We start from the raw sequence: 15,000 nt of genomic DNA, 5'->3' as shown, positions 1-15,000 counted from the left end.
CTATGCCCCTATCTTTTTCATATAATTTTGATTTTTTTAGACACAACATAAAACACTCTTGCAATGATCCTCCCAAAATTTGGCAGATATGAGATTTTTTACTATTTAAGATTTTTAAAATTCTTGTAAATATTTATTCTTTTAAACTTTAGCATATATTTACCAGGAAAATATTTCTCAACTGCTGACACATTTGCACATTCTTTTTGCCAAATTGTGTTTGTATTATGAAGAATAGAAGACTTTGTTTTTTTTTCTTATTATTTATGATAATAACTTTGCATTGCATAAAAAGGAGTAATGATAAAAAATCTTTCAGTGCAATTTTCTCTGTTTGTTAATTGTTTTAGCTCATCACAAATCCTGGCTACAATTTTTGACCTCGAAGGGAATGCTGGAGCAAAAAAGTTGGAATTTCATTAGACTGTAACCAATCATAGCATTTTTTCTGAAGTTATGGGTATTTTTATTGAGGGAAAGGGAAAGGTAATGAAAAAAGGCAGATTTGCAATAATTTTTTTTTTTAAGGCTTCCCCTACATAAACAACTCAGAGAATTTAAAAACAAAACATGATTTTGTATAGGTACAGCTATTAACTGTTTGTCTGTTATAATTCACTTCTGTATCTCAAAAACTATGGTTAGGATTTGTCATATGCCAATAATAAATTCTGTTGTGTATATATAAGATATATCGGTTTCAGTAATGCTTCACATCTGATTATGCGAGAAGTGATGTATATTGATTCTGGGTATTCTGGATTCTGTTTAGATTATTTCATAATAGATGATTGTCTGTAGGAGGAATGCTGTAGTGTATTACTGTCGTTTAATAAAATTAAGTCTAAAGAATGGAAGACCTTTACAGAATATAATAAATGCAGAAATTATGCATGTGCTCATTGCATTTATTACCAAAGTAAATGCATTGGAGGTATACATTCATTGGTAATAAGAAAATTGCTTTAATATAAGGTAAAGACTGAAATATTTTATCATTTCTATGAACCTTATAGTTTTTATATAATATATACTTGTTCCTCATGATATTATCGTTATGTTTATTATCTGAAAGATGTTTTTGAAATTTCTGAATTTCTTTCAGGTACACAACAAAACTGTGTAATGAACACGGTTGGTTTGGCTATTTTAGTAAGAATGGGCAACTGCCTTTGCGCCAAAGAAACTATCAAAATTAATGGCCGCAGATATTATGTCAGAGAACGTCTAGGAGAAGGGTAAGTGTTCATTGTCTTTATTTTGATGCATGAATTTTTACAGAGTTGTTTGTATCTTGACAGTAAATGATCATCACTGTAAACTGACAATGAATAAAATTGAATTTGATTTGGAGAAGATCATGTTATAAAAAGAAGAAGAAAAAAGACAATTTCCTAAATATCAGATGTTGATCATATAGATATTGTCACTAATAATAAAAAAAAAAATTCTCTATCAACAGAGGGTTCAGCACAGTAGATCTAATTGAAGATGCAGCATCACATAAACTTTATGCACTTAAACGTATTACATGTCACTCTCAGGAGGATCAAAAGGTAGTTTATATATTTTTATATAAATATTGGAAATCATATATATATATTTATCTTTTTATCTGCAATTATAGTTCATGTGAATATACATTTTTTTTATGGTTTACAGGACCATTTTTTATTTTTCTAATTAATGATATATACTATTTGTTTCCTTTTTCTTAGGTTGCACTAACAGAAGTGGAGTATCATAGGTCACTAAGTCATTCCAACATTGTAGAATGCATAGACTCAGACCTTGTAGGAGTTCCAGATCTCATGGGAAATCGCACCTCACAGGTCCTTATTGTATTGCCATATTGTCAGGTGGGTTGCGAATGCTTCATTGCGTGTTTAACATTTTTAATTATAGATTGTATTGACTTCCCTGTCACAGACTAAATGGTATTTCACAGTGAGATACATATTTTTGTTATGTAGACATGTATTTTTAACATATCAAAATTTCAAGAAAATATACTATATAAAAACATTTAACAGAATGGAACTGTATGTACTTAGAACTGAGGCTGCAGGTGCACTGATTTCAGTGAACAGACTACTGCAGTTAAATCTTTATTGATTGCGGGGAACAGGTATACTAACTCCTTGAGCACTGAGGGTAGTAAGGGTTCCATATATTATTTAAGTACACATAACCACTTTCTAGCAGCTTATTCTTCTTTGAAAATGTGTGCAAAAATACAAAATGCTTTAAACCCATATGTTAAGATGTAACCTTTTTTACAGTTTTATAAAGGCTGGATCATTTAAATGTTTCAAACTACCAGTAAGGCATTTTATGTTTTCTGCATTTCACCAAAAATGTTTTAGATACAAGGTTTTGATCAGACTGTATTCTTTTGTGTTGAATTTTCCATTTTTAATGATTGTTAAACTAGGAATATCAGAGAATTGCTTCTAAGAAATATTCATGTAGCTCCATTTCTTGCAGAGAGGGACATTACATGATGAACTGATGCGCAGACAAAAAACAGGAACCCATCTAGATGAGGTAAGGCCCTAGATTTGTCATATGACTTCAAGTTTTTTGATCCTCCCATGAAAATATCAAAGTGTTGACTGATGAAGTTCTACCATTAGAATAAAGCAAGGTCATGAAATATATCTGAAATATGCCAAAAGAGTAATTTCCCGTAAGTGATATCAGTTTTCAAAGATGATACTGTTGCCTTTTGTATATTTCACTCTTGTGTATTTTCTGAGATTACTTTAACATACTCTGTTTTGTCCTCCTGGAAGAAGTAGGTGGGAAGATATCTTTTGGTAAATTCACATACTTTTAATTCATGTATTTAAGATGTTATCTTCAGAAACTTGTGACAGTCACAAACATAACATAATCAGTGAAATTTAGAGAAAACAGTGAAACTTAACTCTTATATACCTACTAGGGAAATTATTGGGAGGCTTACATGTTTTTTTATTATATTTTTATTTTTTATTTTTTATTTATTTATTTTTTATTTTTTTGACCTGGTATGTCTATTCATAGTCTGATAGCTGGTTGGATTAGTACGGAATGATGAAGATGGGAAAATTTATTTTTTTAATTATCTGTTCAAATGCTGCTTTTATCCTTCTTTATCAATTCTTGATATCACAGGCGGATGAAGAATAAGATCCAGGCAAAGATTTCTTAATTAATCTGCACAGATTACAAGCTTAGTAAGGGGCTGGACCAACAGTTTGAAATGGAACAGCTGGTCTTGTGCCACATTTTATAAACAGGAGAAGTAACAGTTTCAATTTTATCAAGGTGGTGGTGTTGACTCTGTTCCGAGGGATATGCGAGGCTGTGCAGTGCATGCATAGTGCCAAGCCACATCCACTGGCACATCGTGACATCAAAACAGCTAATGTTCTCATAAAGGATGATTTGACGCCTCTCCTCATGGATCTAGGTGAGTGTGCATAGTTCTTGACAAAATAGGCTTTAAAATTAATGATGGATTTTTTGTGGTGTGAAGTTACAGGGTAATTTTTGTAATGTCATAGTCAAATAGAGGCAAAGATATTTCTTCCTTTTTTCATATTCAAGTCATTTTAATCTTTGATAGTTTTGCTCAAATATTCCTTAAAGACATTACTTTTTGGAAGAAATATATGTTCATCTTTTTAGATTTTTAAAAGAAAAAAATCCATTTATTTATGAAACAAGGACCTGCATATGGATTTTATTCCATTTTTTACCTCCAGTCTCTTCATAACTTTGGAAAGACTGGATGAGATAATTCAGACCAATTCTTCTTTATCTCTTGGACCTTTTAGGTTAATTGATCATCCTTTAGCCTCTTAAACTGGCAGGGAAATTATTGATATTTTTCCCTGTTCTCCATTACCAGTTTGTTATTATCTTTACTCTTTTAAGAAGATTCAAAGTAAGTTTATTGTTTAGATTTACTATCAATGAGTTATGTAGACCCTCCATAAAAGCAGGCAATTTTCTTTGTGATGTCAATGTAATCCACATGGCATCAAAATAATGAGAAAATTCAGTAACCTTGTGTTCATCATGTAAAAGTAAACTAATTGGCTATTTCAGTCAGGTAACAGTAAACTGATTAACCATTTCATAGACAAAGTGGTTCATAAGCTGTTTAGTGAATATTCACTCTGGAATGCCAGTCTTTTTCCCAGTTTTGTCAAAAATTGTTGGTTATACATGTTTGATCACAGCATTGGGTTGCTTCAAAATTCCACTTCTAGTATGAAGTACATGATGTTTCTCCTAGAAAACAAGTTATGATAAGGTGAGCATTTTTGGCAGTGTGCAAGGATACTTATATGGTGTGAAAGAGTCCCCTATATGTGGCTATTATCTTTGCTTGGTGGGTGAGTGTTTGATGCCAAGGGTGATATGAAGTAGTGGTATTGCTTGCTGGTATTATGTGCTTGTGTACCTTCTCAATTACAGCTGTTACTGCTTACTAGTGATGTGCTTGGCTAAACTGGAGAGAATCTTGGAATAGCAGGAAGCCTTAAAGGTATGGGGCTATTACCCACCAGGCCGTGGATATGCTCTGACTTCATACAAACTCATGCCCCTCAGTGCCTAGGGTCAATCGTTAGTAGGGAGTCAGTTCATTCTGCTTTCCTGAGAGACCTATTGAGAGATACTCAAGGCAGGCTGTGGCTCATGTAGAGAGGATGGTCACCAGGCCACAGCTGGGGAGCAGGGGAAACCTATCCACTTGTGACCCGATGAGAGCTAACCCAGGCAAAGCCTCTTGGAAACTTACCCTGGAGCCTGATCGACCTTTGTTTGAGTCAATGCTGCAGAAGGTAGCTAGGGTAGCACTCATCTCAGGTAATCTCAACTCAATCATCCTAATGCAACCATCAGGATGGGGGCTAGGAACATGCTCTCACCCAGATGGTTACATTAGGATGATTGATTGCCACTACTATCAGTGAGGGTGGTTTCATCAAAGGGCATAACCATAGATGTCTCCAGTAAAATTTAGCCTTTGGTATTAGAGTTAGCTCCAGTTGTTGGGCATATAATAATATTCAGACTGAAGCACACATTTGGCTTTTTGTCTTCACTCCTTCAAATGCATAAAGCCATGATGAAAAAAGTTTTATACCAAACTTGCCTTTGTGGCAGATAACTGTACTCAACATGATATCCATATTGTACTGGGTGACTAAAGTGTGGTATCTGGCTCTGATTGAATTGGCTAAGAGATATATACTCATTATCATAGCACAAGAGCAGATGCTAGTCATGAGAACAATGTCTTTTACTGTGCCTTTGTGGGGTTCCATAGATTGAGGCTTTTTGACTCCAAGCATCATCATATAACCTATATTGCTAGACCTGGTACAGGAGGGATTACAACCAAAGAGAACAACCACATCCTTTTCAAGATAGAAGATCCTCTAGAATTGTTTATAGCTACCCTCAATGCCCATTACAAAACTCTCCATCTATTTGGTGACTGCCTTAGGGCGTGTCACCTTGATAGACTGAGAAAGGACGAGTGTCCTTGCTATTTTTCCATAGCTTTCTCTAATTGCTTCAATTGCTAGTATTATGGGACACCTTCAGTTGTGAAGTACTTGTTGCTGCTTAGGAGTTCATTCTTGACCATCTAAGGCCAAGGCAGAACTTAATCTTATAGGCCATGTTAGAATGATAGAATAAAGTTTAACTGGCTGGAGATCAGGATTTTCACCAATTCCTGGTGTGTAGGATTAAGACATTGTTGACTAGGGACAAGGAACAGCATTTCAAGATTCATGCTGAGGAGGTTGGAGGCCAATTTCTTTGTAAATTACATTTTTCCTGAATTAAGAAAGCTCAACTCAAAGCTCCTCCCCCTATGCCTAACTGTAATTCAGTAAGTAAATGAACAGATAATCTCAGATCATCTCAAAGAGTTTTGGGGTGTGAGAAGGTTACGGTGAGCACATTGAGCAACTGTTTCAGGTTGAGCCACAGACATATAGCATGGATGTGAGTGAAGATGTGATCCCCCATCAGTGAGAAACCTTCAACCTTGACAGAAATTTAAAAGAGGACCTCCAAACTATAGGTTATTTGTAGCATCTCTGCTGAAATGTTAAAATCTGGTGATAAACTCATAGCTTGTGGATAGCCTGCTACTCTGGCTGCCATCTGGCAATTGGGTACTGTTCTTGCTGAGGGGCATGATCATCTCTCTCTGTGGCAAGGAGATAGCTTGGATTGCAGCAGTTATTGAGGTATTACACTTTTCAACATACTGGATGGTGTTCTCACTCATCAGGCACATCTGGGACCAGAGCAATTTGGACAGCCAGATCACAAGCCAGTATCCTATTGCTTTGAGTCAGTGAAAAGAGCTGTTATGAGTCCAATTGTGGGCTATGCATAAAGGCCAAATTGTCCTCTAGGCTAGTTGTACTATATGACAGAGAAATTCTATCCTGTGCCTTGGAGTCTCATCTTGACAACCTTTGTAACAGGTTTTTGTGTCAGATCATAGGGCACAGTTGATAGGACTGTGCCCTGTTTCATGAGCAATGTGGGACTACCAACTCAGGCTATACAGACACTTGGCATAACATCTTGCGGATGATCCTTCACATCTGTATATCCTCTCTAGAGACAACCCTGGGCGGAGGAGTTGTGGCTTGGGCATTATCACCAAATCTGTTGTAATAGGCTCTGGACCTATGACTTGTTTGAGTCCCCTTCCATACTGATTCAATTTGTTTGATTCCCCTTCTGTCTAAATTGGATGTGTTTGATTCCAGCTCTATCAGTTGCTTAGAGTATTTAGATGGTATGGGTTTTGAGTCGGAGTAAGAACACTAACAAGCAATTTTTGATTTGTTGTATGAAGGACATGTTAGACCAAAAAGATTATATTACCTCATTTTCAGGGTCTGTGGCTCGTGCAAGAGTTGAGATAAATGGAAGCTCAGAAGCCCGGAAATTGCAGGATGAAGCTGCAGAGAGAAGCTCTATGCCTTATAGGGCTCCAGAACTCTTCAATGTAGAATCATTTTGTCACATTGATGAGCGAACAGATGTGTGGGTAAGTAGCCAAAGACTGTGAATGCGTTTGACTGTATTTATAGTAAATGTATTTATCTAAGATTCTTAAGGAAGAAAATGATAATCAGTTTGAGATGTGTGAATTGACTTTTGAAATAGTTTCTTATTATGCACAGTCTGTCATATTACTGATATTTTTAGTCATACATGAGTTGTAACCGAAGTTTGTATATTTCTTGTAATAATTTGGATTTCCTTTTCAGTCGCTGGGTTGTTTGCTGTATGCACTCTGCTTCTACAGATCTCCATTTGAAGCTGTTTACGAAAGAGGGGACAGTGTAGCCTTAGCAGTAGCGAGTGGAATTACCAAATATCCTGAAAATCATTCATACTCTGAAGTAAGTGCATTCTGATGTTTTTTTTTTATATATGAGAGTATGCAGTCATTTATAGTGCCTTGCTTAGTAATCCATCATATATATTTGGTACAATCTTTTAGTATCTCCCATCAGTATATGCGAAGTTATCAAATGTAAAATTATACATACATATTTTGACAAAATAAAACAATTAGACATTACATTATGTCATATAATTTTTGAAATGCTAGCTAAAGTCCTATCCCATCATCATGGCAAAGAGTGGAAACAGATGCAGACTGTTAGTGATATATTCTTTCATGTTAAGCAAAGATTCATTTGTTGTTAATCATTTGATTACCTTTATGTCCGGCATTTTGATATTATCCCCTTGTATCTAGTTGCTTCATGGCAGTGACATGGCCTGAAGAAATATGGGCATTAAGCTTATATGAGCGGTAACTTTGATGGGCATGGAAATGGTTTCCTCCCTGGTGCCAGTACTCTTCCAGTCATGGCTCACAGACAGTACATTCCACATTCATTTATCAGTGGAAATAATGCAAAAAGCCTATTTAAATGGCAAATGAGTCTAATCACTCTCTAAGAGGATTGCGCACTTGTGGTGAGTCTTTTCCATCACGCTGGCCTTCAGCTGAAATGCTCACAAGGGGAAGAACCCATCACCCCAGACCACAGCCAGAGTTTTCCATGATGGCATATTCACATCACCCAACCCTCAAGCCAAGTGGTTTCATGATGTGATGGGCATGACTTTCAGATCATAGGGTTTAATATCTATACACCTGAAATGAATGCCCTTATATAGCCATATGTGTAAAATGCTGTCCTTGTAACTTTTTTCAGGAATCCTGTTCAGAGTCAATGTCTGTTTCTGTATTCTCTAGCTGTCAGTATCTGTTTTTCTCATCTGTGAATATATTCACCTGTCTTCCCTTATTAGTTCATACATTTATCGGTCCACTCTGTCTCTCATCTATCTACCTGGCCATCCACTTGCTCATGGCCTTATCCAAGCCATCCACTCATCCATTCATGCTTTCATTCTTTTGCCTTAGCCATCAAATTATCCAATCATTTATCCATCCCTGCCTTCCTTGTTTAGTTCTATCAACTCATCCATTCATTCATTCATCCAATCATCCACCTATTCATTCATCCTTCTATTGTCCAACCATGTATCTATCCACATATCAAATGCAATACAAGAATAATTTTTCCAAAGAAGTGCATATTCGTATTTCGTAATATCACATTAACAATAAACCTATTTATTTTTCACCTTTAGGACCTCATTGAACTCATCAAGAGCATAGTAAAAGTGGATCCAAATGAACGGCCATATCTAGACTCTATTATTGGCCAACTGGATCAGCTTCTCAACAAGTCTTCAGGGGCAGTTTAGTCGGCAGGTGGTCCTCTTGAAATAACATCAAATGGAGATGCAGAGTTATACAGTACAGATGTCAGATTTGCGGAATTTAATCATTTTGAGCTTTGTTATCTATAGCAACTTGTTTATGCAATTAATGGATAGTGAATCATAATCGTGTATTAGTTATAGTCTACTGCATATTCTTTGTTTTATGATTGTGTTTTTGAATAACCTAGGCTGACTATCAAATTCTTAAATGACAAGTCAGCTGCAGAAGTTTTATAAAAGAACTTTATTATGTGTAAAGTGAGTTGTTATGTATAAAGTAAAAAGGCGGTTGCGTATCATGCTATTTAAGAAAATCAAGTTATCAACATATATTTTTAATGAATTGTGTCTTCTGCTATGCATTCCAAATGTAAGAGTAAACCTACTTTTAAGAAAATAAGGTAAAGCATTTGTAAATGAAATGATGAGTGCAATGTAATAGATTTCTTGAAAAGTGTAGATCAAAGCCTAAAGGATTCTGTTTTTGTATAATGAGGGGCTTTTGTGCTTAAATATTTTTATATGCATTGAAGTGTGAAGCAGTTGTCATGTTTGATCTTTGTAATTGTCTTGTCCAAGGTTGTTTAAGTTTTCAGCATGTATTAGACAATAGTAAAATGTCTCAGGTACTTACGAAATAATTTTTTTCAGTCGTATTTGTATTTATGTTAAAAGGGAGAATTAGGAATATTAATTCCAACTACATCTATGTATGTATTCCAAAAATGATATTGTTATCTTTATTGCTTGTAATGCATTTGCTTTATTTAAGTGTTGATATGTTGTCAAAAATTATTTTATATGGATATGAAATTAATGTACTGAGAGTTACTTATTAGGTTTCAAATTTTCTTAAGAGTGTAATGCCTTTATGAATATTTGGATTTTCTGTTAATTTCTTTGGTAAAAAGGCTGCAATTATTTGTTTATAAAAGGATGTGTTTATTTTTACATTAGATACATTTAATTATTGTCTAAAATATATAATAGTCAATGGAAATGGCAAAAGAGTAAAAGGGATGAAAAAAATGCTATGCAGTTGTAACTTACATCAGATATAAGTAAAAAACAGGCCATAGAATTGTTGTAGAACCAAATTTCATTATTTAAAGATGATAATAATCACACTGGAAAGTAAAGTTGTCGTAAGTGAATTTAAAACACTAACATGCATAACCAGTATCATTTAGGCCACATGGAATATTTAATAACTATATTGCAGTTATTCAGTAAGTTCTGATATATGACTGAGATTTCCTTTAGTTCATTCCATTTAAGTACAGCCCATATTTCAGTAATTTTTCAATATATTTGTGAATGTCTCACCATAAGTTGATTTAGTTGTCTTTTTTTGTAACTGAGTATTAGTCTGACTGTGAAAATCAAATTTTGGTGTCTTAGCTTTTTCAGTCAATCGTATAATGAAGTCAAATATGTGTAAGCTAAATGAATTTAAGCAATCAATAAATTCTAAGCCTTGTATGATGAGTACAGTTCTGCAATCATTAACAAGAAATAAATTGAGTACACTGTATGCAATCTATATATTTTGTACTAATCATGGTAAATGTTAATACACAGAAAAATAGTTTGACATTTTAACTTACTGTCAGTGGATGACATCTGTACTTGCCATGGGCCATGGTGAGGATGGCCTGAATTCAAGATAGCACCCATACATGCCATGTCAGTCGAGGTTGTTGTGTACTGCTTGCTTTATAGGCATGGAGCTTTATGGCTTCAGTGGCAAAAGTTCTTGAGCTATAACCAAAAGTATAAGATTTTAATGTTTTTTATTAAAAAAACAATGCTTCTACTTTATTATTATCTTGGGTAGAGGATTTTGATTTTCATCTTATGACACATGCTAGTGCGTTCAGATTATTTGCTGGCTCCACTGGGGTTAAATTTTTTTGTCTATTACTGATCTGCAAACATCATTATGATCCTTGAAAATACTTTATTCATATATGATTTTTTTTACTGAAAAATTTCTGCAGTGTCAACATCTAAGGTCATTAGCGGCATATTCAAAATATAGTGATAGGGAGAGGCTTGTGGGAGAAGCCCCGAGGAAAGGAAAGGTCATACAGCACTATTTTAAGTATTGAGGCAAAAAGGTTAAAAATGAGTTAATGATTAGGAGAAATTGTGTTAAATGTCAAAGGTTGTAGAGCACTGCAGGGTATTATGGTAGTGAAAAGGGCAAAGAGGAAATAGCAGATGGAGTACAAAGGGCGTTCGGGACTGTCACAACCTATCAGCATGGCTCTCACACTTTTGGATGTGGACAGAAGTGGATGAAGAAAATAAAAAGAGAAGGAGGAGAAGAAAAGACGATGCAAGATTAGTTGAGGTGAAGGCTGAGGTCCAGGGAAGGGGAAATTGCCTACATTGGGCTTCAGTCTCCGTCTCTTTATTTATAGCAGCACTTTCCTCTGTCTGCAGTTGGGATTTATCTATTCTTTTGTAACTGATGCTATCATTATTGTTTTTCTTGTTAGTAACATTGAATAGAAACTATTGCCATTATTGTTATTGCTGTTATTCTTTTTACTGCAATTATTGTCATTTAATAATAATAATGTAATGATAAAAAGTTAATATCAAACTATAAGTTTAGGCTGAATTGCTGTATATGAATTTCATTTACGATAATGAATATGTATATATATTTATTTATTTATTAGTTTATTTATTTATTTATATCATATTTATATTATTTATTGATTTTCTAACAAGTTAAAGAGTGAGTGTTAATGTTATATATACTTTCATGTGTATTTCTAGAAAAAAGACTATTATGACTTATAAAGTGAATGAAATTGTGGGGAACAGTGAATCAGTAAAAAAAAAATATAAGTAACCATTTCTCTTCAAAGGATGAATAACTTCTTAAAGGCAAGATTACTACTTGTCAGTCAGAGTGCCGTTTTCCAATAATTTGGGGTGGGCAGGAAGAATTCATCCTCTCCAAGATGCTCTGTCTTCTGTAATGCGTACTTATTTTTCTACACATTGGTTGTACGTCTTTTTCCACCAGATCGTAACAATATACCCAAGCCTTCTTTTTCTGATCTTATCTGTTAGATGTGTGAATATAGCTTATTTAAAAGAAAATCTGTTTTAGTGATTATGTGGCCAGTAAAACAGCTGTTGTCTTTCACTCACTGATTTGATAAATATTATGATAGTTTATAATAATATATGCTGATCAGCTGATTACTGTTTATATCCTACAGTATGCAACACTAAAACAGATGAGTGGTTGTCTAACATATTTCTTTCTTTTAATAAAGAGCTTGAAGATATCTTCAAAGGACTTAAAAAAAAAAACATAAAAAACTTAAGAACTTCTGAAAAGAGGAAGGATGTTTGTAATTGTGGAGTTTCAGTGATATATTTATATTAATGCCTATTACCTTTCTTAGCCTGGTTAATGGTGAGTAAGAGGTGAACATTTTAGTCAGCCTTATAGTCAATGCAACAACTGAAAAGACCCAAGATTAGACTGTAATTTTTCCTGTAATGAAGTGCAAAAATGCAGCGTTTATTGTATAATGCTTCTCTTAAACATTTAATAATAGTGTTTAACTTCATCCTTTTTAATTAATATAATTGCCTGAAACTTGGAGTACGAAATAAGCTCAAGCTAGGGATCATCAAATGATTTCACCTTAAATGTTTATCGTCAAGCTTTTGGTAATAATTATTTTTGTTGCATTATGGGTGGGATAAAAAAGTGTAATTGCACATCATAGGTTAAAAGAGATGTGATGAAGCTTTGAAAGGACTATCAAATGTTTTAGAGTTGCTAAGTAAAGTTACTAATTGAAGGATGATAGGACAAAAGATTTTGATTTATGAGTTTGTATGTATATGATGATAATATTTTGTATAGGAGAGTACCTTATAGTCTCATGAACAGGACTCCCATCAAAGTACATAAAGGGTTGCCATGCTCTTTTATAAATGGTTGTGATTTGTTTTGAAAATTTGTATTTACATTATCTTTTGCTGGGAGTATAAATGTTTATCTGATAAGTATTTGTGTGTCGTAGGGAATGAATGAAATGCAAGTTTACTTATCATTGTATATTAGATGCACTTACTGGTATTATTTTGATATTACTTAATATCTAATGAAAAAGATACTTAGAGAAGGAGGTATTATGTCCAGGACATAATTCTTTACTTCGTATGTAGTCAGACACATGAAATAGAAACGATATTAATATTGAATTAGGAAGTATAAACATATTTTTTTTGTAATACAGCATGATTTACAGATATACACCTTACTTGTATGGCATCATTTTCCATACTTTGGGGATAATTTATATAACTATGATTTATTTAAAGAGGAAATGTGATTGTGTTTTGAATGTGCTTTTGAAGTATGGATGGTATTTGACAATATTTATAAATATACTGTATATACAATGAATTTACACCATTTATAGGGGTATTGTATGAACATGTTTATATGGTAAGTGAAATATACTGATTATTAAGTACTGTATTTTGTTTTATTTACAAGGACCATTTAAAAAAAATCAATAGACTTGTAATCCCAAATCCTGCCCACGGTACTGTTTCATGTACTCAGTTCATGAATGTAATCCCCCCCCCCTTTTTTTTTCTTTATCTTTCTGTCTCCCAACACACATTTGCTTGCATTATTTTCAACGTGTTTTATAAAAGTCAGCATACATCCCGATAATTGCCATATATATATATATTTTTTTTTTTTGTCCAAGCTGAAGTATAACCTAGTATTTGACTGTGACATGGTTACTATCGAGTTGTACCTTATGTGAAAAGGATTTGCCATCAGTTGCCTAGGTAACGATTCTGCGTGCCCTAGAGTCCATGTTTGCTTCGGGATGTTAAGCCTTGGCCATAACTAATGGAGTCATATCGTCAGGAAAAACTATAAAGAATAGGGAACAGTATGTAGAAACTCATAACATATGTTTCTGATTTACAGACTGTTGTACATCACTGTTCATGTTTATATATTCCTGTTGTATATCACCTTTAGACGGCGTTCATTGAGATAGTACTTTAAAAGTGTCAGTAACGCAGCATCCACACATGCGGCACGTAGTTTGTCGACCCCGAAGAGATACCATAAGACATCAGTCAAGAGGCAAAATGGCAGATAAACATTGTTATTTCAAGAATTTTTGTTTGTAATTGTGATTTCAGGAATTTTTGTTTGTAAGGGAAATATTTCAGATCTAAATGCTAGCTTCTCGAAATTCTGCTTTGAAGAAATACAGTTAAAACTAAACTGTTTTTTGCATATGTTTACTTTGTCCATACACAAGAATGCAATGGTCCACAATATTCTTTTAACTGGGCTAGTGGACCATGGCTTGAAACGTGCTTAGAACGACAGGTCTAGGGCTTCTCTCCACCCAGAAGTCATTAAATGATGAAAATCAGCTGATGAGCATTTGTCGAAACCTTTATTATCTCGGCGTTAAGAGGTGCTCTCTGTGCTTGTGGTTATTGACATAAAAAAGTGCTGAAGACAGAAACAAAGATATAGAGCAGTTCGATTTCATTTTTTTTTTTTTTTTTTTTTTTTTTGTGGGTCGTGATAAATGCAGATTTTCTAGTTTGCTGCCTGCTGCTTTGATAAAGACAGCTGTTGTTTACTTTACATAGAGGGTGTTGCAGTTTCCTAACGAATATTCTGAAGAGGCGTAGGTCGAAACCATGACAGATCTGAGGCTTCTGTTCGGTCAGCCCTACTTTTGTACATTTAGGAGAGTGTTAGCAGGGTTTTCCGTTTGCTGGTACATATCTTTTAGACCTTTATTCCATTATATCTGATTTTACTGTCCAATGCTGATCCATTCCTTAGATTTGCGCATGGGGCTTTCATGAATTCACCGTTGTCAAAACTTCGTGATGAGAGTCGCCCACTGATTTGAGAAGGGTCACGAAACAGCTTGCACTGGGGAGGTCACCCACTACAGAGATCAACAGCCGGTTTTTAGAATTGTGCGAGGTCCGACCCAAAGAATATTTGTATACTTGATATGCATAAATATAAAAAATAAATGCATATTTACCTGTCTAGAAATGCATATCAACCCGGCAAATAGATGGTTAAATGCATATCTACCATTCATATAGACAGAT

The 15,000-nt window shown here is 34.3% G+C and overlaps 1 protein-coding gene across 1 annotated transcript in view; it reads left to right on the top strand.

The window, feature by feature from the left end:
• LOC113814184 (serine/threonine-protein kinase 16) overlaps positions 1-13,362 on the top strand; it is a 14,577-nt gene extending 1,215 nt beyond the window's left edge. Inside the window, exons 2-9 of the mRNA XM_027366205.2 lie at positions 1,106-1,238; positions 1,463-1,556; positions 1,719-1,859; positions 2,488-2,547; positions 3,313-3,457; positions 6,927-7,081; positions 7,305-7,439; positions 8,710-13,362. Coding sequence (XP_027222006.1) covers positions 1,126-1,238; positions 1,463-1,556; positions 1,719-1,859; positions 2,488-2,547; positions 3,313-3,457; positions 6,927-7,081; positions 7,305-7,439; positions 8,710-8,826 — 960 coding nt within the window. The 5' untranslated portion in view covers positions 1,106-1,125 and the 3' untranslated portion in view covers positions 8,827-13,362. The remainder of the gene's footprint in view (positions 1-1,105; positions 1,239-1,462; positions 1,557-1,718; positions 1,860-2,487; positions 2,548-3,312; positions 3,458-6,926; positions 7,082-7,304; positions 7,440-8,709) is intronic.
• Positions 13,363-15,000: the final 1,638 nt, after the last annotated feature.

Source organism: Penaeus vannamei, chromosome 5 (assembly GCF_042767895.1).
Source record: "Penaeus vannamei isolate JL-2024 chromosome 5, ASM4276789v1, whole genome shotgun sequence".
Taxonomy (NCBI): Eukaryota; Metazoa; Arthropoda; class Malacostraca; order Decapoda; family Penaeidae; genus Penaeus; species Penaeus vannamei.
This window is presented reverse-complemented; position numbering and strand designations above follow the sequence as displayed.